At 48.4% G+C, this 27,377-nt stretch overlaps 1 protein-coding gene across 5 annotated transcripts in view; it reads right to left on the bottom strand.

Annotated features, from left to right (window-relative positions):
• Nucleotides 1–27,377, bottom strand: part of ZC3H3 (zinc finger CCCH-type containing 3) — a 128,206-nt gene that overhangs the window by 3,046 nt on the left and 97,783 nt on the right. For all 5 annotated transcript variants that reach the window (XM_083869789.1, XM_083869792.1, XM_083869793.1 and 2 more), the window contains 5 exons: nucleotides 27,061–27,216; nucleotides 25,286–25,355; nucleotides 20,384–20,515; nucleotides 8,258–8,436; nucleotides 6,494–6,702 (listed from right to left, as the gene is read on the bottom strand). In XM_083869789.1, the coding sequence (XP_083725915.1) occupies nucleotides 6,494–6,702; nucleotides 8,258–8,436; nucleotides 20,384–20,515; nucleotides 25,286–25,355; nucleotides 27,061–27,216 (746 nt within the window). The remainder of the gene's footprint in view (nucleotides 1–6,493; nucleotides 6,703–8,257; nucleotides 8,437–20,383; nucleotides 20,516–25,285; nucleotides 25,356–27,060; nucleotides 27,217–27,377) is intronic.

Raw genomic sequence — 27,377 nt, 5'->3', positions numbered from 1 at the left:
TTTTGGGGGGTGGGGAGAAAAAGAAAAAAGGTGTTTTTTAAATCAACCGTAATTAACTTCCTGACTTTGGTACAGAGCGCACAGACCCAAGATATTTCCAGAGCATCCATGCTTGATTTCCAACAGATTCCTCGAAAAAATCAAGGCGGGAATGAGAAAATAAACCCAAAATAGGTCATGAGAGGGCTAAACTGGTTCAGTTTCTCCCCTTGGATAGAAGAAGATGCAGGAAGGATGACACAGCCAAGGGGTGAGCACCGCATCCCAAAAAAACCCCCAGGAGGGAAAACCTGGACCAAGCCGGGGCATCACTCCACCCAACCCTGGCAAAGGAAAAGATATTTTTCCAGTTTTGTGCTTGGGAGATCCTGCAAATGGCGTGATCAATCTTGGGTCGCATCTCCAGCTCCTTCACTCTCTCCCCCCGCCGCCTTTCCTGGCATTCCAGGAGCGGTGCAATCCATCTTCCAAGGAACCAGGTATATAATTTCTAGTTAGCGAAAGCAACCCCTTTTTCATTCTGATGACTGAACAGCTTCAAAAGAGAAGAACTGAGCCTGGATCACAAGTTTTTCCATCGAAACCCAGGCGGTTTTTCGCTGAGCTTGTCAGGCTCGACGGAGAATTAGGACTTCCAGCGCTCTTCCTCCTGATGGAAATCAACATTTATTTTGCCTAAGCCTAAGAAGGTGTCAGGCAGATGGAGAAACTTGCCACTCTCCTCCAGGAAAAAAGAGGGAAAAGAAGGAAATCTAATAGAAATATATTATCAAGTCTGAGGAGTGGACAGTGCAGTAAATCACACTTCAGGTGGCACCATTAGATTTTTCAATAAAACCTGGTTTTCCCCCAGCCGGAGCCGAGCGGCTCCAGCTGCATCTGACAGGGAAGTTAAAACCAAATTTGTTTCATCCAGATGCTGATCTGAGAGGGATTGAAAGGAATTTCAAGGTGGGGAATCCTCTAGGATGGAGGGTGAAAAGAAGTGGGTCTGGGTCTGGTACCCAAATCCTCTCCCTGCTCATCATTCTTGATCCCTGAGTGATTAAAAAATTTGGTTTCCCTGCAAGGTGGGGAGGTGGAAGGCAGCTGGAGATGCCACACATCAAGGGTGAAGATTCCCAAGCCCCAAAGCAGTGGGATAAAGGGAAAGACAACTCCCTTGCAGCTTTTCAAACTTTATCATCCAGCAGGAGAAAAGCCAGAATTTTGTTGGTTTCTCTTCCTCAAGAACCTCCAGCTTGATGGAATGTTTTGTCTTCATCATTCTCCTGATGCCACCAAAAGGTTTCATCCTGTCCTGCATCTTCCTCCAGGAAGGCTCAGAGCACCAAGATGCATCTCAGAGCATTTCCCTGCTGGATGCTCAAGGTTTAATGTCACAAGGAGAAATTCCCTCCAAACACATTTCCCTCCTCATTCCCAAAAGAAAAATATCCCTTAACCCTTTCCAGGACACCTTAGGGGAGTCCAGAGGCTGAATCTGCCTTGGAAAGGTCTTTTTGTTGCCCAAGTGCTCCTGGAGAAACTTGAGCTGGGAGATGCCTTTTTTTATTGTATTAAAATTATTACTATTATTATTATTACAACTATTATTAATATTACTGCTATTACTAGTATTATTATTAAATAAAACTCGACAACAAAAGATGGGGTGGAAAGCCCAGCAGCAAGGGCTACATCCCAGAATTTTCCACAAATGGTTTTTCATATGGAAAAAGTTTATGGGGAGGGTTGAATCTCCTTGGCTCCACCTTGCACTAAATCCATGTGGTGACAACCTGCACTAGAAACTCATCCTGCTGCTCTTCCACCCAAACCTTCTGCCATAGGTGGATGAGACCCTACAAACTGAGTCAAAATGTACCCATTCCTCGAGCAGGAAGGACAACATGGATCCATCAAACTGGCAAGGTTCAAGCTGAACATCAGGAAAAATTTCTTCATGGAAAGGGTTGTCAGACATTGGAAGGGGCTGCCCAGGGAGGTTTGGAGTCTCCATCCCTGCAGGTGCCCAAGGAATGACTGGATGTGACACTCAGGCCTCTGGTCTGGTGACAAGGTGGGGATTGGTCACAGGTTGGACTTGATGATCTCAGAGGTCTTTTTCAACCTTAATGATTCTGTGATCCTTCCATATCCACCCCCTACATCCACCAGACACCTTTAGGCTTGGGATACTTTCAGCCTTTGGGCAGCCATAGATGACCCAGCTGTTGTTGGAGGCTGGGGCTGGACCTCCTCACCTGCCTTGATGGCTCTGAGAAGGTGCAAAAGTCAGAAACTTCGCTGTGATTTAATTTTGTCATTGCAAAGTGTCCAATTTAGGACCTGACAAGTCTTACTCCTTTGCCAGGACTGAAATCTTTCTCTTCCATATTAATTTTTTGCCCATTTTTTCATGGAATCCTAAAATGCTTTGTGTTGGGAGGGACCTTAAGGACCAATTCTCATGGGCAGGGGCATCTTCCACTAGCCTGTGTTGCTCCAAGCCTCACCCAAAGTGGCCTTGAACACTTCCAGGGATGGGGCATCCACAATTTCTCTGGAAAACCTGTGCCAGGGCCTCACCACTCTGGAGATATTTGTGACCATACAGAGAAATCAATTCCCTATATTTTATCCCCATTTCTTCCTTCCAAGAGAACAAACTGCACCAAGTCCTGCTGGGGTCAAAGCTGACAGTGATGCCAGTTCCTGTTATCCCAGGACAAGCCCCTGTTGTGCCCAAGCCCTCCATCCCCAAGCATGCAGATGGCTTTGTGGAAAGCTCCAGGGCATCTTCTGCCACTGACTCAACTGATCAAAGGTTTGGTTGCCTCACCTGGCTGCCAAAAAAAAAGTTCTGGAGCAAAGATCTGCAGGCAGAAGAAGCACTGAAGGAGATGCTGAAGGCAATGAAGATCCCATGGGACCCAAGGGGGACTGGCCACATCCACACGGAGGGCAGCAACACTGGGTATCTCCTAAATTAAACTGGGGTCGCCCTGTGCAGGACTTTGGAGTCCCTCCTAAATTGGGATATTCTCTAATTCTAGGATTCCTGGAGTTGGGAATGGTTGGATCAAGACTCATCACCAAGGGGGCGGTGACAACGGCAGTCCCGTGCCCCGTCGGGATCATCTCTCAACCACGGTGAAAGAAAAGGGGAGAAAATCCACATTCCCAAACTTATCCCTCCAGAAGCAGGAGCCGTAAACAAACCCAGAAGCCGCTGCCACACCTCCCCGAATTCCTCGGAAGCCGAGGTGGTTGAGCGTGCTCAGCGGAGCCGTTAAAAAAGACTGGAGCGAGCATCTTCCATTAACGTTACGACCGTGAAATATGACAATAAAATGACGGCCGTATGGTCCCAAATTTGCAGCCCGCCGAGCTGCTCGGGGTTTATCGTCACTCAAACGTGCAGAGAGCTGTAAAATGTTTACAGAAAGGGTCGTTTGCGGCTATAAAATCCTCTTTTCTCTCCTAAACAAGGCTGAGCGGAGCCATTTACAAAGCCCGGAATGTTCATCGGGGGAGAGGGGAACATCTGTTCTCTCCAGGAGTTTGCAGTGATCTTCTCGAACAAATTAACTAAAATGGGTGCTTTCTAATTAAATTAGCACTCGATTGGAATGGTTTGCATTGGTGCAATTAGCGCAGGGAGGCCAGTTAGGCTCCAGCACAGGCGATTTAACTGGAAGGTGAAATATGGAAAAGCCCATTACCTGGAAAACAGGAGTCGGAGGGGTAGGGAAGCCTGTTCTCCCTCTGGCTCCATGCTCTTGAGTGGATAACACAAGGTGAAGGATGGGATGCCACCAAACCCACTCTTCCCATTTGGGATGCTCGGCTGGGAGCAGTTGGCTGTCCCCGTGCTGCATGGATTGGCTTTTTGGAGGATGCTTGGAAAGTACCAGCACCCTCAAATTAACAGAATCCCGGAATCATTTAGGTTGAAAAAGACCTCCGAGATCTACCTTTACCCAAGCACCACCTTGTCAACAAATCACTCTCTTCCAACCCCGATTTCCAGGCTCCTCTGGAGGGCTGGGAACATGACAGTGGCTCCATTCCACACGTGCAGACCGCATCCCTCCTTTCCAGTCCCCTTTCCCTGTATCCCAGATCCCCACTGAGACCCTGAAAGCTCATGCTGTTGCCCACGCTGGTCCTTAAAGGTCATCTCCAAACCCCTTCCCATGTTTTTCCTTGTTCTTCTTGCATTTCCCAGGATTAAAAGGGCATTTTCTCCAATTGTGACCATTTAACCAAGGAATTCACCTCATTCCTTAATAACAACCTGTCCTCCTCCTTATTTACCATCCCAATAATTTGTGTGTCAGCTTCACAGGCTTCAGAAGCACAAACCCAACGTTATTGCTGGCACAGCTCCCCAGATCCCACTCCCAAATCCCACCACAGACTCCAGCTACTTCCTAGAGCTGCACAAGGACTCACCCTGACCACCTGCTCAGCTCCAAACTCAAGTCTCAGGATCACCGAATATTCTGAAGGGATACAGGAATACTAGAAGGGATCCACAAGGATCATGGAGTCCAGTCCAAGTGATGTGGCCACCAAGAAGCATTTGGTCCTTTAGAAGCATCAATCCCATGCCCTCTTGGGATAGTGGCCAGGATTCCTCTTATCCCATTGGATTTGGGGGTCCCTGGGTGCTACAGCGCCTCTAGATCCCTTGGCTAGGATTAAGATGAGACCCAAGGATGGGTAAACCCATGGATCAACATTCCCATGTCCAGACTCAGCATTGCCATCACTTTGGCAGGGAAATTGCTTCATCATCAGATGATTTTACAGCCACCTGTGATTCCTGCCTGGTTTTCCTTTCCTATGGCTCCTCCAGCATCTGCTTTCCCAATGCCATGAGCTTCCCTGGGCAAAAAGGAACAGAGGGATGAGTGCTCTGACCTTGTACCTGCCAGCCTCACCCAGCCTTCCTGCCGACATTCCCAGACAAACCAGCTCCTTCTCCTCATCCTCCCCCCCAAAATGCCTGGAAATCATCCTCCGTTGGATGCGCACACCAGAATTAAGAGGAAAAGGATGCCCTTGCTCCCGAGTTACTCCCGGCTGCCAGGTGTATTCCGAGGCATTTCAACAGTCTTCTTCTCCATGAATTAATTGTTCCAACTTCATCGTGGAGATAAAAATCCCAGTTAAGTTGCTGCTTTGGGAACACTTCTCAAGATCAAAAGGGAGTTGAACCAGGGCCAAGGAAAAGGAAGGAGGGGAGAAGAAATCCCTGGAAAGGGAAGCTAAGTGCATCACTCTGTGTTGTGGAGAGGAGCTTTCCCAGCTGGAATGGTCCACCACACCACGGTTCAACAGCACCCGCACTCATCTGTGACTTCAGGAATATGTTGCTAATCCTGGGAATTCTCTTTCCGACAGTGTTGAGGCATCTCAGCCCTCCCTGGCTTGAAGCGGCTGAGCCAGGCACAGCCGTGCAGATCTTTATGGATGATCCTGTAAATGCTTCAGCCTGGCTTTTGCAACGGAATTCATTCCTTATCCCAGTGGGATCCTGCTCCAGCTGCATGGAAAGCAGGGATCAAAGATGGGGAGGGCTCACACAGAACCAAATCTTCTGCCAGCAGAGCTGGCAGTGGGAATTTCATCGTTAATCCCACAAAATATTGTAATTTCTGAGCCCATTCCTGGATGGTGCTCTGGAGATGAGGCTGTGCATCCCTCTGGAGAAGGATGGGAGTGGAAAAGGGAAGTGTGGAGCATCATCCAGCCAAAAACATCCCACTCGGACCTGGGAAGAACTAGGCAGAACCCCAGCCTCGCCATCTCCATCACATCTGCTCCTGAGGGTACATCCCTGGAGCAGCCCAAAATCCCATCCCGTGAGAGATTTTCCCATGGAGGAGCTGAATGAGGAGAGAAGGAACCAAGCAGAACATTGGAGAAACCGCTTGTTCCCACGTGTCAGAATTCCTAAACAGTTCGGCTCATCCTAAATCACATTTTCCAAAAAATTTACTGACTTCCAAAGTAGACAACCCCAGACTAACAGCTCCTCCTTCAAACTTCCAACCTGCAAACACATCACCTCACCTCCCACTGGAATGTTTTTACTGGAAAGCTTCAAAGCTTTTTCTGCTGAGAAACAGGTGTGAGGGATGGTCCAGAGGTCCTCCAGAGGGAGAGTATCCTTGCATCCCACTAAACACCTTCCCTACAAGGCAGTGCTGTGATTCCATCATAGAAATGAGACTGGATTCATCGCTGGATAATTTACAGGATAAGGAAGGAGTAGATAAAATAAGGGGACAAAGCCCTCACACACAATTTTGGGAACAGACAAAAGGATTTGTGCCCAGGTGGGAATCCCAACTACCATCTCATTTTGGATTCCCAATCTTAACTGGGGTTTGGTGACTCACAAGGAACATGGAAACCACCAAAACCAATGGAGAGCAGCAGAGAATAACTTTCTCTTGGAAAACTAGAGCCACTCTTAAGCAGAGGATGTGATTCCTACCTGGTTCATCCTCTGGCTCGTCCTCATCCCTCTCCTCTTTGCAGCCCAGGGAACCGGGAGATTCTGGGGATCGGAGGGAGATGAAGGATGGCAGCTTTTGCAGGCAGCTGCTTGGCTTGGGGTCCTCCTCTTTCAAAAACTTCACCTCTTGCTCTTCACCGGAGGGTCCGGGAATTTCCCCATCATCCTGGAGCTGAGCTGGATCATTCCTGCAGGAATGGGAAAAATAATAAGGAAAAGTAAAACAATCCCACTTGGCAACACTGGACATGGCATCATATGCAATGGAAGAGGCTTGGAGCTCCCAGGTCTCCATCCAAGGCCATACTGTATCCCTGACTTCCCTGGAGCCAGCGCAGATTCAGATGGAGTTTCTCTACCCAGCCAGATTCCCTGTCCTGCACTTCCCTGCAAGGTTCCCAGTTCCTCAGATTCTTGTGGAGGTTCTGGGCCCCTGTTTGTGATTGAGCAGAGGGAAGGGGAGATGGAGGGTGTGGGGAGTTGGGATGGCTTGGAGGTGTCCTGCTGGGTTTGGCTCATTCCCAGCCCTGCCACTCTCTTCCAAGCTAACTTGACACTCCAGCTCCTTTGACACCTCCCACGACGGTGCCAATAAAGGAAAAAAAAACCCTCTGGAGCAGCTTCCAAGCTGGGGCGTGCTCCCTTCCCAGCGGAGGACACCAGGAGCCTCCCAACCAGCCAGGCCTGAGCTCATTCCTCCTTCCCTAAAAAGAGCAAGGAGCTATTTTACACCTCGTTCACACCGGGAACGTGAGCTGGGTGTCATTCCAAGGCTCTTCTGTCACCCGGGATAAGTTCGGAGAACCTGTGGAACTGCTTGTCCCCCTCTGCTACCTTACAAGGCAGGGCTAGGATAAGGCCCAGGCCCAGAGCATGGAGAATTCCAGGAGCATGGACCAGCCTGGCAAAGCTCCCAGGTCCCTCCCTTTCAATCCCACCTTCACTCCTACCTCCCACTGCAAAAAGCCACGGAGAAGCCAAGCACCCAAATCAATCCTTCCTCCTCCCACTGAACAGGACTTGGAGATTTTGGCTTTTAAAGTCAAGATTTCCATTTTGCTTTAGGTTTAATTCCATTGGGATGCAGCTGTCCTGCATGCAGGACTTGGGAGTGAGAGCAGAGGATGTGCCAAGCTCAGGAAAATCCATCTCCCCGTGAGGATGAGGACTGACATATCCATCATCATTAGCCTGTGGCTCCATCCTAGCACTCAAAAACATCAGGGAGAGCTCAGAGAGCTTCCAAGGGCCCATCCCAGCACCAAACTTTTCCAAAACCTCTTATCTCCATGTCCATCTCCATCTCCCATTCTCCAGCCCCTCCATGCCATGGAGAGGGCTCAGCTCTGCTCTCCAGCATGGACATAAGGAAGAGGGATGATGCTTCCCAGTTTCTCACATAACTATGGATAACCTGGACACACTTTCAGCAATGGAATCTCCATCAGAGCTCCTCCATCTCCAAGAGGAAGGTCAACAAAAGCCTCCAAGATACCTGGAGGTGCTAAAGCCCTGGATGGCACATTCCTAAGGGTGAATCCACTCTTTCCTCTCTATCAGCTCTTCCTCAAGCATGGACACTGCCCATCCCAGAGGTGGCTCCATCAGGAAACATCGCAGTGACCCACATCCACAACATCTTAAAATAAACCAGGATACAGATGAAACACACCTGGAAGAAGAAAAATCTGGAGCAGGCTGGGAAGAAAACTGTTAAATTAAGCAAAATGATCCCTTTCCTACCTGCCCGACCCCTCCTGGAGCCGTCTCCACTTGGAAGGGGGGTTGCTGTGCTCTCCATCACCTCCAACCTGCTGTGGGTGACGTCTCTTCTGGGGGTGCAGGAGTTTGCATCGGGCACCTTTGGGACAGATGCCTTTCTTGGCAAAGTCGGGACAAACCAGCGTGTGCTTCTTCTTGCACTGCCAGGGAAAAGAGGGAGCGGAGTTGGAAAAGGCAGAGAAAACCTTGTGGGAGCACAGGAATCCACAGCTGAGCTCCTTCAGGTGCAACCAACATCCTGCTGAAGGGAGAGAGGGATGTGTTGGCGTTTCCCTCTCTGCATCAAAACAATATTCCAAGAAAAAAGCTATTAAAAATAATCTTCTAGTCTGGTACATTCCACACTCACCCACAGCTTTCCAAGTGCTTGATTTTATGGACTTAAACCACCAAAGTCTTAACAGCAGTGATTTAGCCCTGGACAAGTCCCAAGGAGGTTATCTGGGCTGGAGAAGCCAGTTTTGGAGATGACACAGGGTTTTGTTGTCCCAGACATGTCTGGGACTTGGAAATAGCAGAGAAGAGCCAGAAAAAAAATCCTTTTAGGACTAATTTTGGGATTGCTGCCTGGACCAGCCTTCTGAGGAAGATGGATGAGGGCTGGAGCTTAACCTGCTTTTCTCAAGGCTTGGTTGATGCTGTCCCATCCAAGGAAGCTCAGTGTGGCCATGGAATGGGGCTGTTAGAACAACAGCATTGAGATGTTCATCCCTAAAAATGCTCCTGCACTCCCAGCTCTGGATTTTGGCAGCTCACAGCAGCCATCAGTGGTTCCAGTGGGAATGAGGTGTCATCAGTGTCCTAGAGCTACCCCACAAGGCTTTCTGCTGGGAAATGGCACTTTTGGCACTGGGAAAAGCAGGAAAAGATGCAGGCAGGGAAGAGGAGATGCCTTCAGCTGGGATTTCTATCTGGATGCCTGGGAATGAAGGTGGGAGGAAGGAAAAAGAACTGCCTCCCTCCAATCTCTGTTCCCAGCAATCCAGAGAGCTTATCCCAGCATATCCCAAGGTATTGAAGGGTAAGAGCAGGTCCTGGACCCCTCTCCATGTGGACCTACTCCCACCCAGGATGCTCCAGCCCACCCAGTTTGGCATTTGAATCACATTGTGACATCCACGGAGACTCAACCCAATACACGTGGCACAACCAAATATTTCCAACTTCAACATCCATTCCTTTGCTGACCTTCTCCACGAGAAATGTGGGTCCTTCCACACTCGGATGCCCATGCATCCCATCCCTCTGTGCTACAGACACTCAAATTTTGGGGAAAATGAGATAAACCCACGGAGAGAGAAACACAGGGAAGGTTTCAGCACCACCATTCTGCCCTGTTTATAAAAATCTATCCTGCCGACGATGTGGGACGGAGGTCAGTTCCTGCCCTTTTAATGCAACTTCACTGTGGGAACACGGGAGCAGCTCCCCGTGCTGACCTTTGGGATTAAGCGGAATCCCTGCTGAGCTCTCTCCTTGAGAAGCAGAAGGATCTGACGGGCTCTGTTGCCCAGGGCTGAGCTCTGAAGTCGGCAGCGGAGCAAGGAGCTCATGTGCTGGAGGTTGAGGGTCATGCTGAGCAGCAGGAGGGCTGGGATCCACATGAATACATGGATATGGGCTCAGTGTGGGGGACAGTGATAGTGCTGATTTTCCACAAAAAAAACCCCAAAAACCTAACATTTTAAACCCCCATTCCTATGATTTTCCATTTCCTATTTCAAGGAGCTGGAATGGGAAGTAACTGTACCACCAACAGGCAACCTGGAAGTAGTCAGGTCTGAACAGTGCCCAGCTTTGCCATTACTCCCAAATCCTGTGTTTTATAGGCATGTGGAATCATGGAATGGTTTACGTTGGAGGGGACTGTGAAGATCATCTCGTTCCAACCTCCTGCTATGAACAAGGACACCTTTCATTATCCTAGGTTGCTCCAAGTCCTCTCCAACCTGGACTTCAACACTTCCACAGATGCAGCAGCTACAACTTCTCTGGGAATTCCATTCCAGGGCCTCACCACCTTCACAGGGAAGAACTTCTTCCCAAGGAAGAATTTCTTCCCAATATCCAATCTAACCCTGCCCTCTGGCAGTGGGAAGCCATTCTCCCTTCTCCTGTCACTCAAGACCCTTGTCCAAAGTCCCTCTACAGCTCTCTTGGAGCCCTTTAGACACTGGGAGAGCCTCTAGGGTCTCCCTTGAACCTTCTTGTCTCTAGGCTGGACATTCCCAGCTCTCCCAGCCTGGAGAATATCCCACAGGATATTTTTTTTCATTTTCTCACTTTACCTGCAGACAGGATACATCCTGGACCAAAGAGAAATGCTTAAAAAAGACGGTAACCGGACAGGAATTCAAACACAGGAATTTCTCCACAAATATTAGCAAGCAGAAAAGCAAATCCCTCAACCCGATAACTTCTTTTAAAATAAATAGGACAAAATTAGTGAAGAGAAAAAGGAACAGCCCATTAGGGACTGAAGACTGGGATAAATGCATGGGCAGAGCTTCCAAGCCCACTTGGAAGGGACAATCCCAGTGGAGCATGAGATTGTGGGGATGGGCCTCGGTGTCAGGTCTTGGTCTGACCATCCCCAGTTCCTAGAATCACAGAATATCCTGAATTGAAAGGGACTCCCAAGGATCATCAAGTCTAAATCCTGCCTCTGCTCAGGATGATCCCTGAAAAGGATGTGAAATCCTCTTCTGTAAAGGAGTTTCCAGCACAAAATGGGACTTGGAAAGAAGAGCAGGAAAAAGGAGCCCTGACCTCAAAAAGCCACCTGGATGCATCACTGCTACATCAAGGAATTATGCTATTTTGGGAAAAGGCCAAGAAATGCGGCTGTTCCTTCCCAACGGGGCACTGATTATAGGGTGGGACAGCACCATGATCCTGGCTGGGCACTGGGATTGGGATACACCACCTTCCCAGTGCTCTCCTTGGAGCAGCCCATGTTTATTGGCTCCATGGTAAAAAGATACTTAATAAAGAAAAACCGTGTGTGACTAATCCCGGGGCCGTGTCCCCAGCTCGGGTTTCTAATGGCTTTTCCGCACCATTCCCAGCACTCCGGTCCTTCTTCCGCAACGCCCTGTCCATCTTTGTTGTTCCACGGCAGGGGTGGTGAGGCTGGAATCGCCTCCGGAGGCTGGAAAAGCCCCTTCTGTTTATTTACAGTAGCTCTCCTGCTCCTGCCAGATCCATGGGCTGGGTTTCCATAGGGAATTTTGCCACCGGCCACGCGTCAGCCGGGGTGAAGCCAAGCGGGGCTGTGGGGTGGTGCTGGGGGCCATCCGATCCCTGCCACCTGTCCGAGTGGCTAATTATACCCCCCCGGGACCCCCGCCAGACCACAGGCTGGGCCATAATAAGGGAAAAAAAAGTCTGGTCCCTTCCACCAAAAAGATGAGAAAACCCCAGAGAATCCCTAAAAAGCCACAGGGAGAAATCTCACCCCACTCCGGCTCTACCAGGTGCTGACGAGGACACCAATATTCCCATGGATATGTCCCAACCCCAGACTCCCCGCTGTGGGGTTCTCCCCACAGCCTGTCCAGCAACAGTGCCCGGGGTTGGGATGGTGCCCAGCTGGCAGATCCCATGTCCAGGACTCCTCCCTGGCTGCCAAGGCAGCTTTGGGTGAAATTCCAGGTGCTGTCAAGGATCCACAAGGCCTTAAATGGTCCAACAGGGCCCGACGTGCTCCAGGAGTGAGACAGGGATGAGGAGGTTTGCAGGGCCCAGCCTTCTTTAGCACAGAGCTGGCAAAGGAGGAGGCAGCAACTGGTGGAAAGTCCTGGCTCCGTCTTGGGAATGATGTTAATGAACATTTTCCATGAACAAGCTTGGCTGGAGGGGTTGGAGGGTGGGAGGAAGGTGAAGCTGGGTCACTGGGCCAACCAGCAACCACCCACTGACCGTATGGGGTGGAGAGGAGAGATCCCACCCAGCCTGGCATTCCTGGCTCCTGGGCAGCAGTTTGGCCAGGTTGAACTTCTCGAGTATCTCCAGGCTTAATCTCACCCCCTGCTCCTTTCCCAGCACTGGGCGACAGCAGGTGACAAGGGTTGGACTTTGATGATTCTTGCGGGTCCCCTCTAACTCAGAATATTCTGTGATTCTGTGAAGAGATGACAAGTGCTTGAGCATCTTCCCATCTCCTTAGGATCCATGTCCATCCCTCTATCCATCATGATGGACACAAATTTCACCAACCAGGCCTTCAGGGGAATGGGAGCATTAAAATCCCCAAAACTCAACTGCCCCAACTTCAGTGTTTTCTACTTTTTAAAGCCCTCATGAGCATCCATGCAGCTTTTGCTGAAGCTATTCCAGGTATCGCCCTGGCCAAGCAGTGGGATTAATGGACTGGATGGATGTCAGGCTGTTTTAATTTCCTTCTAAGTGGCTGTTGGGAAGTGATGGCTGGAGGTGCCGGAGCCATTTTGATGCCACTCTGAAGTGACAGCCAGTAAATGGCTTTTTTCCGATGGCTTTTTTATAATTGGGTGCAGATGGAAATAGCCTTAAAAAAGAAAAAAAAAATCCCAGCTCCCTGTCATTAAAACCCGGAGGACAATACAGCCGAACATCATCCAGACTGGAGTAATGATGGAGAAATTTAACCGATGTGGTTACCTGAAGGAATTTGCTCCAAAACAGGTTTCTGCCCTCAAAACAGTTTCCCCAGCAAAATGCCTGCAGCAAAGGGATGACTCCTGATGGTCATCTCCAAATGAATCAGAGACATTTGGGATCTAAAAGCGTTCTAGGATCCACCACAAATCCAGATAAGCTCTCTTTTGGTATTTCCAGGAAATAAATCAATATTTGAGCTAAAATACCTCTGGAGCTGGAGCAAGACTAGGATGATGTTTTGAAAATCATTAGTAAAATCATATTTAAGAGGCAGCAAAGCAGCTGGGAGGGAATCTCTGCTCATGGCAGGACATTGGAACTGGAATTTTAAGGTCTCTTCCAATCCAAACCAGTCTGTGATCCCAGGATTCTGTGGAACAATGGCACCACCCACTTGGTGTCATCTGCAAACTTGCCAAGGGGGCATCTAATCCCATTAGGTCATTAATGAAGGCATTAATTAGCATTGGTCCCAATACAGACCTTTGAGGGGCACCACCTGTCACTGGTTTACACTGGATATCGAGTCATTGGCTGTAACTTTTTGGGCATCCAGAAGGTAAATTCCGAACCTGGCATTCATCCTTTTGTGCCAATGTCTATGGAATTCAACCACCCCCTGCACTGCTTTGAGGAATCCCATTTCCATCAGGGACATCCATGCCACTCAAAAGCCATGATGGAGCCATTTCCACATGTGTTACTCATGAATGGTAATTCCCAACCCCAAATCATCACCACTGGGTGTGGAATGAGTGAAGCAGACACCCAGTGGACAATCCCAATGGTGTCATGTCCTTCGGGGATGATGGGGCTCCACCACATGCCTGGTTCCAGGTGGCTCAGGGAAGGAGCCTAATGGAATCCTGGGGTGCATTAGGAAGAGCAAGTTGAAGGAGGTGCCAGCAAGTTGAGGGAGATGATGCTGCTCCTCTCCTCACCATAGATGGGGCACATCTGGAGTGCTCTGTCCAGTGCTGGAGACATGGAACTCCTGGATCAGGTCCAGAGGAGGGTTATGAAGAAGATGAAGGGACTGGAGCATCTCCTTTATGAGAAAAGGCTGAGGGAGCTGGGGCTGTTCAGCCTCAAGAGGAGACACAGCTGAGAGGGGACCCCATCCCTGTCTGTCCCTGTCTGCAGGAGGGATCTGAGCACAGCCCAGGCTCTGCTCTGTGGGGCCCAGCAACGGCACAGGAGGGACAGGCAGGAACTGATCCCAGGAAATTCCACCTGGACATGAGGCAGAACTTCTTCCCTGTGCAGTGACCAAGCCCTGAACAGGGACCAGAGAGGGTGTGGAGTCTCCCTCACTGGAGATATTCCAGAACCCTCTGGACACAATCCTGTTCCATGTGCTCTGGGATGGACCTGCTGGAACAGGGAGCTTGGACCAGATGCCCCACATTGTGTTCCCTTCCAACCTGACCCATCCTGTGATCCTGGGAATCACCCACTGCTCACAGGATGTGGGGATTTTCCAACAGAGAAATGATCAGATCAAAGGGAGATTCCAGACAAGAAGCAAAGACAGTCTGCTGGGTTTTGTGTTCATCTCTACAGAAGTTCACGCTGAAATCAGGAACTCTCTGCCTCATCACTACATTCCCACTTTATAGCTGTGATTCCGTGGCTGCTCTTCTCCCAGACTTCCCAGTTTTCAAACATTTTGTGCCCCACCTCCTTCTACAAAGATATTGAAGTGTAAAAGACAAAATCTCAGCCTGGAATTTATCTTGGTGGTTATCAACAATCCCAGGCTATTAAGCAGTTCCAGTTCATCCTGATAAGCCGCATCTTTAACGTAAGGATAAGAATTCCACTGGAGATGCTACAGTTAAATTAAAGGAGTAATAAGAACCCTCATTATCCCATTACAAACTACAAGATACAGCTGGAAACCCACAAGATTTCTATAGATATACTTGGATAGGATTGGCTATGGAAGAATCCTGACTGGTTTTAAACCTCTTCTGAAGGCTACAAAGTGCTCCCAATGGGAAGATCCCATCTCCACAACTGGGATTTATCATTTATTATCAGCAGCATTTGTTGCCCAGAGGATGGGGACAAGGACTCAGCATTCCCAGCAAACCAAGGGGATGAACCTGGAGAGATTTCAGCCAGCTCAAATCCATCCTGGACACTACTGATGACCTTAAAAACAGTCCCATCACCAATCCTACACATTATTTTAAATAAAAATTTCACTTACTCATCAGTTTGGTAGCTGAAGATTTCTGCTACACATTATGGGGGAAAAAAATCCCAAATCAAGCTCCCAGAAAACATCTGTCAACCAGAGCCAAAATTAAGGATAAACAAAATAAAGTTGCTTTTGTAGTTGATTTTCATACAGCTGCAGTGGACTATAAAAGAGCTATCAAAAGTAGAGCTCTCCATCAGCTATTCCCAAATTATTATAGATTCAGGGAATCGTTTTGGTTGGAAAATCCCATTCCCCCAGCACTACCAAGACCACCACTAAGTCATGTCCACAAGTGCTACATCCACAGGGCTGTTAAATCCCTCCAGGAATGAGTAGTCCACAGTTTGCCAGGTCAGTCTGTGCCAGGGCTGGACAGCATTTTGTTCAAGTGTTCCTCAAGGAAAAGCCAAGTTGGTTGGGAGTCAACCTGGGATCAAAGGAGAGGAAAAAAAGGACCCAGAAACAGCAAGATCTGATGGCTGAGTAAAGAAAAATGCTGGTTGAATCAGAAAAACCAGCTGAGATAAGAAAGCACAGTGTTGAAATCCACCTTTCCATGACAAAAGATGAAGGAAAACAAGGGGCCCAGGCTGCTGCTCTCCATCATTGGTTAATTAAGAGAAAACTCCACAGACATTTAATATTTACTGTTTTAACACAGCTCATTCGGCTTTTTCTAAAGAAATGAGTTAAATTGAAAGTATCAGACACAAAAAATACATTTCTGGTGGGAAATCGCTGAACTTCCACCAGAAAAGGTAAAAATAGCCAACCAAACACACAGAAAACCACACAAGAACAAGGTTACAGCTGCGAAAAAAAAATCCCCTAATTTGGATTTTCTAGAGCAAAATGAAGCTGCCACTGCAAAAAAAACACCAAGCTCCACCTGGGGGAGGAAAATTATTCTTCCCAAAGAAGCAGCACTTCCTCAGGCAGTGCTGCCCCTGTCCTGTATTTTTACACGGGTAAGGCGGAAACTAGAGCTTTGCTGAAACCTCCTGGTTCAATAAAAAGATGGATTTTAGGAATCAGATGAGCTGGGATGAGCAGTCCCAGCACAACTCAACCTTCCTGCCATGGCAGGCATGTGAAGCTTCACAAGGCTGGTTGTGCCAGTCAGGATTCCAGAGGGATGGGAACAGATTCTCCTCTTATCCACAATTTATTCCAGTACATCTCCCTGTTCTTTTCCAGGGAAGTCTTGTTTAATCTCCCTGTGTCTCACTGTTTAACAGCTCCCACAAGGGAACAATCTACCCACAGGTTCCAAGGCAGCTGATGGAAACAATCCGGAGAAGGGGATTTAATGCGGCTCCGGCGCTAATGGGCACGGATGGGGGAAGATTATTTAACACAAAACAATTTTCCAGATGCAGCAATGGAATCGTTGAGTGGTTTGAGTTGGAACGGACCTTAATGATCTCATTCCAAACCTCTGCCATGGGCAGTGACACCTTCCACTATCCCTGGTTGCTCCAAGCCTTGTCCAACCTGGCCTTGGACACTTCCAGGGATGGGGCTGCCAAAGCTCCTCTGGGCAACCTCTGCCAGGGCCTCCCTCATCACCCTCACACGAAGGAATTTCTGCCCAATATCCCATCTAAATCTATCCTCCTTCATCTTTTGTGCCTGGAAAGCAAATCCCAAGGCAGGTGCTCCTTGGAATCATCTATGGATGAGCTCCCAGCTCCAGAGATCCCAGCCTATGGTTTGCCATCAAATTTGGTTTGGGTCGGAAAGGTCCTTAAAGCCCATCCTGTTCCTACTCCCTGCCACAGGCAGGGACACTTTCCACTATCCCTGGTTGCTCCAAGCCCCGTCCAACCTGGCCTGGAACACTTCCAGGGATGGGGCGTCCACCATGGCTCCATCCAACGTCTTCTGCTTGTCCCTTGCTCTAGGGTCATGTCCCCAAAAACAGTTCACTTGCTGGTGCTGCCTCATCCCTCACACCCACCAGCCTCATCCCATCCTCTCCTAGAGAATTCCTCCTCCAAGTCCCTGTACAAGGCCCCATATGGGAGGAAGGATATGGAACCACAGAGGAGCTCTGACCGTAGGGCAACTCATGAAAACATCTCCGGAAAACCCTGGGAGGAATCTGCAAGAGGCCCCATTTCTCCCTCTCTTCCCACTTCCCTCTTGGGGCTTCCTCCAAGTGCAGGTGGCCAGCCCAGAGGGACCTCCCAGCATGACCAGGTCAGGGTGCCAGGGAGGGGCAGGGAACTTCAGGAAAATTGGGACAGAGATCTCCAAGGTGGGAATCACTCCATGGCTTCAAAGGACCCAAGTGACATTATGTTTAGGGATGATCCCTTTAGGAAGCACAAATTATGGAGGAACTTCCCAGCCCATGACCAAGGAACTTGTATGCTGGAAATCAAGGTCCTAGCTCTGCCACCAGCTCCCTTCTGGAAACAGATTCCCAGAATCATTTATGTTGGAAAAGCTCTCCAAAATCATCAGGTCCAACTTTTGACCAATTAATTAATGTTGGGGGTAACATTCCCTTTACAAAGGATGTGATTGTGCTCTTGTACAGGAGCTGTCCCCTGTCCACAAGTGCGGATTTAGACCCTCTATAGTCCATGTTCCTGAAAAAAGGACTTGGGGATGCAAAATAAAGCTTTTTCACTTAATTATAAATTCCTGGTGAAGCCAGAGCAGGTCAGTCCTGGTGTCATTTGTATGAAGAGCAGCTGAAATTACAGCCCACGGAATGGGTCAAAGATGGATCAACTTGTCCTGAGAATCCTGCAACACGTCCTAGGAAGTACTTAAGAGACAACACTGCCAACGACACGTCATAAATTATGGATAATAATGGACATTTTTGATGGAGGTCTGCTAAAAATCAGGAATTGTGTTTGTCTGGGAGAGCACAAAGAGGGAAACTCGACTGGGAGAAGAGCCCATTGTGCCAAGTATCAGCATAAAACAACCTAAATTCCTAATTATGGACCATCCCCGTCAGAGTTTATCCAGCCAGGATGCTCCACTGAAGTCACACACCTTCGCATTCTGTGCTCTTTGTGCTTCAAACCAACATTGCCCGGACAGGGAAAGGCAGAACGAGGGAAGATTTACTCCCATCCTAAATAATTCACAAGAAAAGGGACTGCGCATCTTTAACAAGCCATCGTTTTATGAAGCAAGGTTAACATTTTTCCTTGATTCAGTGGAATATTATAAACTCTCCAGGGTCCATTTGAGGACTTTCTACTTGGAGCAAAGGCACGGACTCAGCACTTTTTATATTATTTAGAGAATAAAATTAACCCTTAATGGCCCAAGCTGGAATTTCTCCTCCCCAGTTAAATATGGCCCGCTCAGCAATTTCTCCCCATATATAATTACAGGCTGCTATCCATCATCTGGAGGAGAATGCTTTCCCGACATTCCAAAAGTGACGCCGTAAGCACTTTTCCTAATAGAATAAATATTCTAAATATCTCTTTTATATTTTCATTTAAATTGGAATATTTTAAAAATAATTGTCGGGACCCTGCCTGCGTGGTTGGCGCTGCGCTGGAGGGAGGTGGCAGGATGCCTGTGTTTTCCTTCTGAGGGAATGTTTATCCTGCATCAAGTCCCCCTCCACGCACTGCCACAAAAAGTAATTAGGCCCAGACAAATTTATTAGAGCTTCCCTCCACTGCTGCTGATGTCCTGCTTTCCTTAAAACTCCCACTTTTGGCTTTTTTCCCTGTTTCTTTGCCTGGTTTTTGCTCTTTGGTGGGTTCTCCTCGGGGAAGGATGGGGAAAACACCAGATGGGATTTAGTGGGACTTGGCAGTGCTGGGTTCAAAGCTGGGCTCAATGATCTTAGGGGTCTTTTCCAGCCTAAATGATCCTAGGATTCCATCTGATGTTGTGTTTGCATTCTGGGACAGGCTGGTGGCCACACTGGTGGGATCTGAGCACCCACGGCTTCTCTTGATGAGTTGTACCTTTGCGAAGGAGCACTACCAGGATGGGAAAAAGGAGAAGAGCCCTCTGGGGCACCCACAACTCCTCTGGACAACCTGTGCCAGGGCCTCACCATCCTCACAGGGAAGAACTTCTTCCCAATATCCCATCCATCCCTGCCCTCCGGCTGTGGGAAACCATTCCCCCTTGTCCTGGCACTCCAGACCCTTGTCCAAAGTCCCTCTCCAGCTCTCCTGGTGCCCCTTTAGCCCCTCAGAAATGGTCCTAAGGTCTCCTCAGAGCTTTCTTTTTTCCAGGCTGCACATTCCCAGTTCCCCCAGCCTGGCTCCAGAGCAGAGGGGCTCCAGCCCTTGGAGCATCTCCATAGCCTCTTCTGGACTCACTCCAACAGCTCCACATCTTCCTTCTTCTGTTGGACCCAGAGATGGAGGCAGCTCTGCAGGTGGGGCAGAATTCCCTTTTTCCTGCTGGTCACAACTGTCCAAGGATGAGGAGAAATCCCATACCATAACCCATAACCCATTTGGAAAATGGCTAAGAGGAGTCAGGACACTTGGATTTCCAAGGGAACACCAGCATGGCCAACCCTCTCTCTTAGCTGCAAAACATAAAGCTACGATCCTGTGTGTTCCATACTTTTTTGGAAAAGGAAATGGCAGCTGGCTCCAAGCCTTGCTCCAGGAAAGCTGCTCCCATGATTTCTATGTTACATTGGATACCAAAAGTTCATGGATGAGGTCTCCCCAGGGTGTGCATGAAGTCCATGTAGGACTTCACAGTTCCAAACCATCCCCAGGACCTGGAGGTGGCTCCATGGATCTCCCCAGGCACAGCCAGATTCTGAGCTGGCTGAGCAAGGCTGGTCCAGCTCCTAAAACTAAGCTACAGGATTTAAGGCTCAAGTTTTAACCCATCATGGAGTCAGTGTGGAAAATAAGCATTAATGCCTATGGATTTTCTAGGTAAATCAGGGAATGCTAAATATTTTCCTGCATTTTTCATCTGTTTCATTGAGGATTTTCAGGGCAGGTGCTTCCAGCTCAGACACTGATAACACAAACACCCCATGGAGGCTCTTACCAGGGAAGCACCAGCATGTTGATGTACTGAAGCCTTTGATTTCTTCCCCTTTTTTCCCAACCAAACCACTTTGCCAAAACCCCTTGGAAAAGCACAGGACTGTTGTTCATCACATCCAGGTGCTGAGCAGCTTCCAGCTCTTCCCTGTGGTGCTGTAGCTGGTGCAGGACACTGCTCATGGCTTTGGCTTCAGCCCACAGCAGCTGGGATAAATCCCTCTTTACCTTTTCTCCCATGGGACAATATCCTTTGAGGAAATCCTGGCACACTTCTGCCTTCCTGGACACGTAGACGTGGCTGTAGGGGCAATTGCTGTTGCTGCAGATCCCCTTCAAGTAGTAGGAACATACCGGCATCTGCAAGAGGAGGAGAAATCCGTCAGCATTCCCTAAACCCATGACTTGGAATCACTGCAACCCCCAGACCTGAAATAAAAGTGTGAGAAGCATAAAATAAATAGTAATCTTTTGCCAGCCATTGATCCCAGAGGTGTTTTTAGCTCTTCCATTGGTCTCCTATGAGGCAGCTCCCTGGTATTACGTGTTCCCAGTGTTTGGATACACAGGGAGTGAAGGCACTTCCCTCAGCATCCTTCAGGATGCTGGAGAGAGGGTGAAAAGCTGGAAACTGCCACCAGAAAGAAAATTCCCTCAGAACAGCATAGGGAAGGGATGGGAAAATGCCATAAACTCTGGGAACACCTTTTGCAAGGGATGATGCAGAGATGGAGATGGGAACAGCGGTGCAGGGATCACACCCACCCCAGCTGCAACATCCCACAGGGAATTCTGGCCATCACAAAGGCAAAAACAGCATCCTGGGGGTGCTTCCCATTTGGCTCTTCCATGGATATGGAGCTGGTTGGAAGAGGGTTTGATAAAAGCTCCAAAAGGTGGTACCCAGAAAGAGGAGAAAAAAAGCACCTCCACAAGGATTTTGGGAGTCTGCATCATTCCAAGGCATTATCCTGGAATTCCCCAGGGCTGTGATGCCTGTCTCTGCACACTGGGGCAGGCAGGGATGCTCCAGGACAGAGTGAAAGGAGGAGGAGAGCCCAGGCTCCTGCCATGAGCATTGGAGAAGGAGAGCAGCGGGATACACGGAGCAGATCCCTGTTCCCAGCGTTCCCGAGCCTCCGCAGCGTGACAGCCGACGGGGAAAACCGACACAGCAAGGATTCTCCTCATCGTCCTCAAAGCACAAACTTCACCTTCTGCCAGCTGTTATCATTAAAAACAAATTACCAGCCTGCTGCCATATTTCAGCATCCTTAACTCACCGGCTACCGCCGACAGCTTCCCGCTTCCCGCCCTGATCAGGCAGCTGCCACCAGGAACGTGCACTTCCTGAAGGTCCGGGTGCTGCTGCTCCTATATCCCGAATTTCCTCACTGCTTGGAGTGGTATTGATCCCCCCCATGCACCAGTAGCATCCTGGTCCCACCAGTTCAAGCATTTCCAAGTAATACTTACAATCCTGCAGTAACCAGGCCAGGGCTATCCGGAAAAATCCCTTATCCCTGAAGGGCACATTAAGGGTTGAACTAAATTGCCTCGCTGGAGGCCGAGAGGAAAGAAAACAAAGGGTGCTTTAAAAGAGGAGAGTTTATTTTTAATTGTCTTTTAACTGCAGACATTAACATAAAGGACAGGGCTCTGGGGCGATCTTTGGCTGTGCTGGTGGTGTGACCGTAAACGATTCCCTTAATGTAGTTTTTGATATAGAGCCCAAATTAGCTCTAATAAAAAGGGATAATAAAGGCAGCTCTCTGACAAAAATAAACTCCTCCTCACTGTCAAGCCCGAGCCATTATCAAGAGGAAGCAGCGCTCTCATTTCAATTAACCTTGTTTGCACCCCAGCACGTCCACACAAATAACAATAACATTAATTCAAGGCACTGGGGCGCTGCGGCCGCCTTCGACAGCTTTGACTCTCTACAAGCTCTGGAGGCAGCAGCTAAATGAACCCGAAACTCCATGTGAGCCTCCAAATTGCTCACAACTGAGTTTTGAAGCTCTATTAGGGAGAAAAATGCTGATTCTTTACGAGTTCCTCAAGGGGAAAAGCTGTTGGAACAGCAGCGGGCGGCTTCTCGAGTCCCGGCCTCTCGCAACCTTCGCTTCTTTCAGATTTCCTGGTTTCTCCCCGTAGCTGGGATGTGTCAGTGGCTCTGAGGAATTTTTCCACTGTGGAAAAATTCCCTGTATGTCACTTCAGTGGGTGCTTCTCACCAAAGGTTCTGCCTGAGTCTCCTGTGGAGCAAAATTCTTTAAACTGTGAGGCCCTGGCACAGGCTGTCCAGAGAAGCTGTGGCTGCCCCATCCCTGGAAGTGCCCAAGGCTACGTTGGACGGGGATTGGAGCAACCTGGAATACTGAAAGGTGTCCCTGCCCATGGCAGAACAAAAAGAGTTTTTCCCTCTTCCCCAGACTCTTTTTTCCATCACCAGAGGGTGAAATCACAGGAGTTTTGATCTGCAAAGGTCTGTGACAATCTGGAGCCGTCCTCTGTCCTGGAGACCATTCTCTTCTTGGAGCAAGGAGTTTGCTGCTCTAGGATGGGGGAAAGCTCTCTGCTGCTATGACAGCTGAATCCATGCAGTTTTCCATAGAAAACAGTGATTTTTCCCATAGAAAATAGTGATTATTCCCATTTTTCAGTGTGGAAACCGAAGCATGGAAGTATACAAAGGCTGTGAAATAGTTTTGCCCTGAAACCAAGAGCTGAGGCCTGCAAGCCTTTGATCCTTCACCTTCAGGACTGGATATCCCATCCCAGTAAAATCCCACTGAGGTGAGACACACAACAACCTGAACTTTCTCAGCTGAGCAGGTTTTGGGGTGTCCCTCTCCAATTACCACAAAATGAAATCAGCAATCCTCAAAATACCACATCATCCCACATGGAAAAAAAAACATGTATTGCATTAAAACCTCAACTCAAACAGCCAAAAACCAACTATGCATTATCCTTCACCTGAGGAAAAGGTGGGATTTACTCCAAAAACTCCACAAACAGGAGGAAAATTGCTTCCTTCCTCTCCTGAGTGCCTTCACCTGCTTTTCCCAGCCCTGATAAATGAGGGAAAAGCCACCTTTGCCAAGAACCACCAGGGTTAACGGGGAGCTCCGGCACTTGGAAAGCAAAGCTGCCTCTCGCTTTGGGAAGCAGCATTCCTGTGGCAATAAATCACCCTGGAACAAGTCTGAACTCCATGGAGGAGGTTGTTTCTCTTCCAGATCTCGCTGATGACAAGGTGGAAAACAGGGAGACCTTTGAACCACCCTCAGGGTGGTTAATCCTGTGAAAAATAATTCCCCTTCCCAACGGAGCATGGCAGGAAAAATGTGCTCCAAAAGCTTTTCAGAGCTGGCACTGCCCACTTTGATTTTGGTTTGTTAATTAATAATTCACCTTGAGTTTAGGTGATGCTTTGTTAGCTCAGGATAGAGGTGAGATGGGCTGAGGTCACTGCACTTCAAGGGATCCCATCCCAGGGATTCTGTCCCCAAAACGCTGTTGGCAAACACCTCCTTGACATGGTCATTCTTTTTGAATTCAGTTTTATTACCATGGTATCACTGTTACTCTTCTCAAACTGGTGAGCTGCTGCTAAAGGTTGAATTTTCCATCATCCTCCATTTATTCACCCAAAACAGCCCAGAAGCCAAACCTGGAGGTTCTCCTTCAGGTACTAAGTGTTCCTAGAGGGGAAACTGAGGCCACATCTCCACCAGGAATTTAAACATGCCGAGGAATATTCCTGGGTAGAGAGACCATAAATTCACCCACATCCAACCATCACATTCTTTGGTGGATAAACCACCAACTGTAACAGCTCCTTGGGCATGTCCAATTCCCAAGTTTCATCTAGGTTTTTTGCCCTGAGACCAAAAAATACTTCACCACCTTCTGAAATTCCATTAAATTTGGAGTTTATGGTTCTGTGGAATTTCAATCCTTTGCCTCAGAGGTGCAAGCAGAGGGTTGCACATTGTTTACTTGGATGACAAGAAGTTGTTGGCCTCACTAATTACAGTAATTTTGAATAAAGCAACAGTCAATCCCACTGCAAAGATTCCTTCTTTCTTGGCTTCTTTATTTCTGAAGTCTGACACTGTTACAGGATAAAAAAATACCCCAAACTGTCCTTTTTTCCATCTCTCAATCCTCATCCCCATTCCTGCTCTGACATGCCAAGAGCCAGGGAATGCAGCTGTCCCCATCTCTGTTTTATGTACTCATGATTAAGTGACTCTGAAGAGAAATCCATGTAAAAAACATCTGCTGCTCCGTGTCTCATTCAGAGAGACTTCCCGGATAACTTATGAGCTCCCCACGGACAAGGAACGTGCCTCAGGCACCTCAGTTTCTGTGCTGGAGTCTCCAAAGCTACATCTAAGTGGAGATGCCAGCCACTAAACACAGACTGAGGTGCTAAATCATCACTGATAAGCCCAAAATAAAAACCTTGGATTATTTTTCCACCTCGTGTAATAAAATCATAGAGCTCCAAATACCTCAAGAAGGTGGAAAACAACGAACTCCAAAGTTGTTCCGCCACAGTTTCAACCTGATTTCGCTGCTTGGGATTTTAGAATTGATTTTTATTAATTTATACCCCCAAGTTAATGTTTGTTAGAACATCCTCTGATCCCAGCAGAGAGGGATTTCAAGGGAAATGTGATCTTATGGAAGTAGGGAAGGATTAGAAACACAACTAAATGGATTTGATCATCTTGGAGGTACTTTTTAGACCTCTAAGACCTCACAGATCTTTTCTAGACCTCAGCAATAGGGTGGTGAGGCCCTGGTACAGGTTGCCCAGAGAAGGGTGCCCTGTGGCTGCCCCATCCCTGGAAAAATTCAAGGCCCAGGTTGGATGGGGCTTGGAGCAACCTGGGATAGTGAAGGGGTCCCTGACCATGGCAGAGGGGTTGGAATGAGATGATCTTGAAGGTCCCATCCATCCCAAACTATTCCATGGTTTTGTCACAATTCAGGAACCTGAACAGCTCAGCAAGGAAACTCCAAATTCAGTTGGAAGCACTCAGTGAGGAAGAACCTTCCTACAACCACCCCTTTGCACACAGAGCCACATTCCCATTGGGAAGTCACACAGACCTTGTCCTTGGACACCTTGTGGGAAAATGGACAGGTCCCATCCGTCTTCTTGCACGTGCCACGGAGAAACCTGGAGATAAAGCAGATGGAGAGGGTTGGACATGAGGTGGGTCATAAAATGCATGGTTTTATACAAAACCACACAATTGCTGCCAAACTCATCCATAAACCCATTTCATACCCCAAATTAGTACAGATCCCCCTTGTTGGAAGAGCAGCTGATGATTCCTGATTGATTTTATTCTTTCCTCACATTTGGCTGCTCATTAGTAGGTAGAGCAAGGCTTGTATCCCAAAATTCAGACATGATGCTCCCAGAAGGAGAAAGGTCCTTCCTAGAGCCCTGATTACTCCAAGTTGCCAGCAAAAGTTGTGGATTCCCTATCCCTGGAAGTGTTCAGAGCCAGGCTGGACAAGGCTTGGAGCAACCTGGGATAATGGAAGGTGTCCCTGCCCATGGCAGGGGGGTGGATTGGATGATCTTGAGGGTCCTTTCCAATCCAAACCATTCCAGGATTCTATGATCCCATTCTATGAGATGCTGGATGAGTCTCCAGGTGGGAGAGGCCAATGACCAGGAGGAGCAAACACAGGCCCAGAACAGGAACCAAGATCCCGAAGCACATGAGGATGTCAAGAGTTTTCCTAGTAGTGACCACTGTGAGAGCAGATTAACAAATCAAAAAATAATAAGGGAAAGCTAAAGAATGGGATTGGAGATAAAGGAAACAAAACTAGGAGAAATCAGTGTTGTCTTCCAATGATCCATGGAAATGAGACTGGATGGAGACCCAAAAGACGTCAAGGAGCACAATTCCTAAAGTAGGCAAGAAGTTATGGGATTTGTTATGAGAGAATGAGTGAGAAGGAGTAAAATCAGTTAAAAAAACAATAAATCACCTTCCCCTCCTCTATCGTCTCCCATCAAGCTTTCAGCAACTTTCAAGTGATTCCAGCACAGCAGCCGTTTTATGGAGAAATTACTCCAGGAGTTCATCAGTGGAGTTGGCTTTTCTGCACTTTTTAAATGACTCATAATAGAGTTTAATCAACTCTTGGGCAGATCTAATGAGCTGCCAACATGGATCAGTTCTCCTGGAATAAATCACTGAGTCTCTGAGCTGCACGATGTCACAGGCTGAGGGATTAAAACCAGCTAGACTGATCCAAACAGATCTGAGGAATGCTCCTGAAGGAATAACCTGGAGTATGGTCAGGGCAGGGGTTCACATCACTGCCAAGAAAAGAAGGCTCCAAAGGCACCTTAGAGCCCCTTCCAGTGCCTAAACAGGCTCCAAGAGAGCCAAAGAGGGAACTTGAGACAAGGGATGGAGTGACAGGACAAGGGGAATGGCTTCCTACTGCCAGAGAGAGAGAAAGGATATTAGGAAGATACTTTTCCCTATGAGGCTGGTGAGGCCCTGGAATGGAATTTCCCGAGAAGCTGTGGCTGCCCGTGCCTGAAGGTGTTCCAGGCCAGGCTGGACAGAGCTTGGAGCAACCTGGGGTAGTGGAAGGTGTCCCTGCCCACGGCAGGGGTTTGGAATAAAATGACCTTTGGTGTTCCTTCCAACCAAAACAATTCCATGATTCTCTGGCTTCTTCTCGTCCTCCTCCTCCCAACCCAACAGTGCAGAACCTACACCTGACCCAGAACTCCCATCCTTGCTGTTCTAGATCTCTGTCATCAGTTTGTTTCCCTTAGGAATATCCCACAAAGAAGCACCAAAGCCACCCAATGTCCCGGTTTACCACTATTTTATGTCCATCTCTACCTGGTGCAGACGGCCACCTTCTCTGGATCATGGATGTAGGGGCAGCTCTCGCCCCGATTGCACTTCCCGAAGCGGTTGTAGTACATACAGTATTCCTTCTTTTTCTTCTTCTGCTTGGCCTGACGGATGATGGCCAAGCTCCTCTGCACAGCACGGCTGAAGGAGAAAGAGGGACAAGGTCAGGGAAAACCTCCAGCTCCAACACCATGATGACATGGAGAAGACAGACACCTCAAGAACACCTGAAACTACAAGGGAGCCCATTGTTGGAGAGTGAAATATTTAGGAAGTTCATGCTCATAAGCCCTGAAGAATTT

The sequence above is a fragment of the Zosterops lateralis genome (genome assembly GCF_965231275.1).
Source record: "Zosterops lateralis genome assembly, chromosome: 1".
Lineage (NCBI taxonomy): Eukaryota > Metazoa > Chordata > Aves > Passeriformes > Zosteropidae > Zosterops > Zosterops lateralis.
This window is presented reverse-complemented; position numbering and strand designations above follow the sequence as displayed.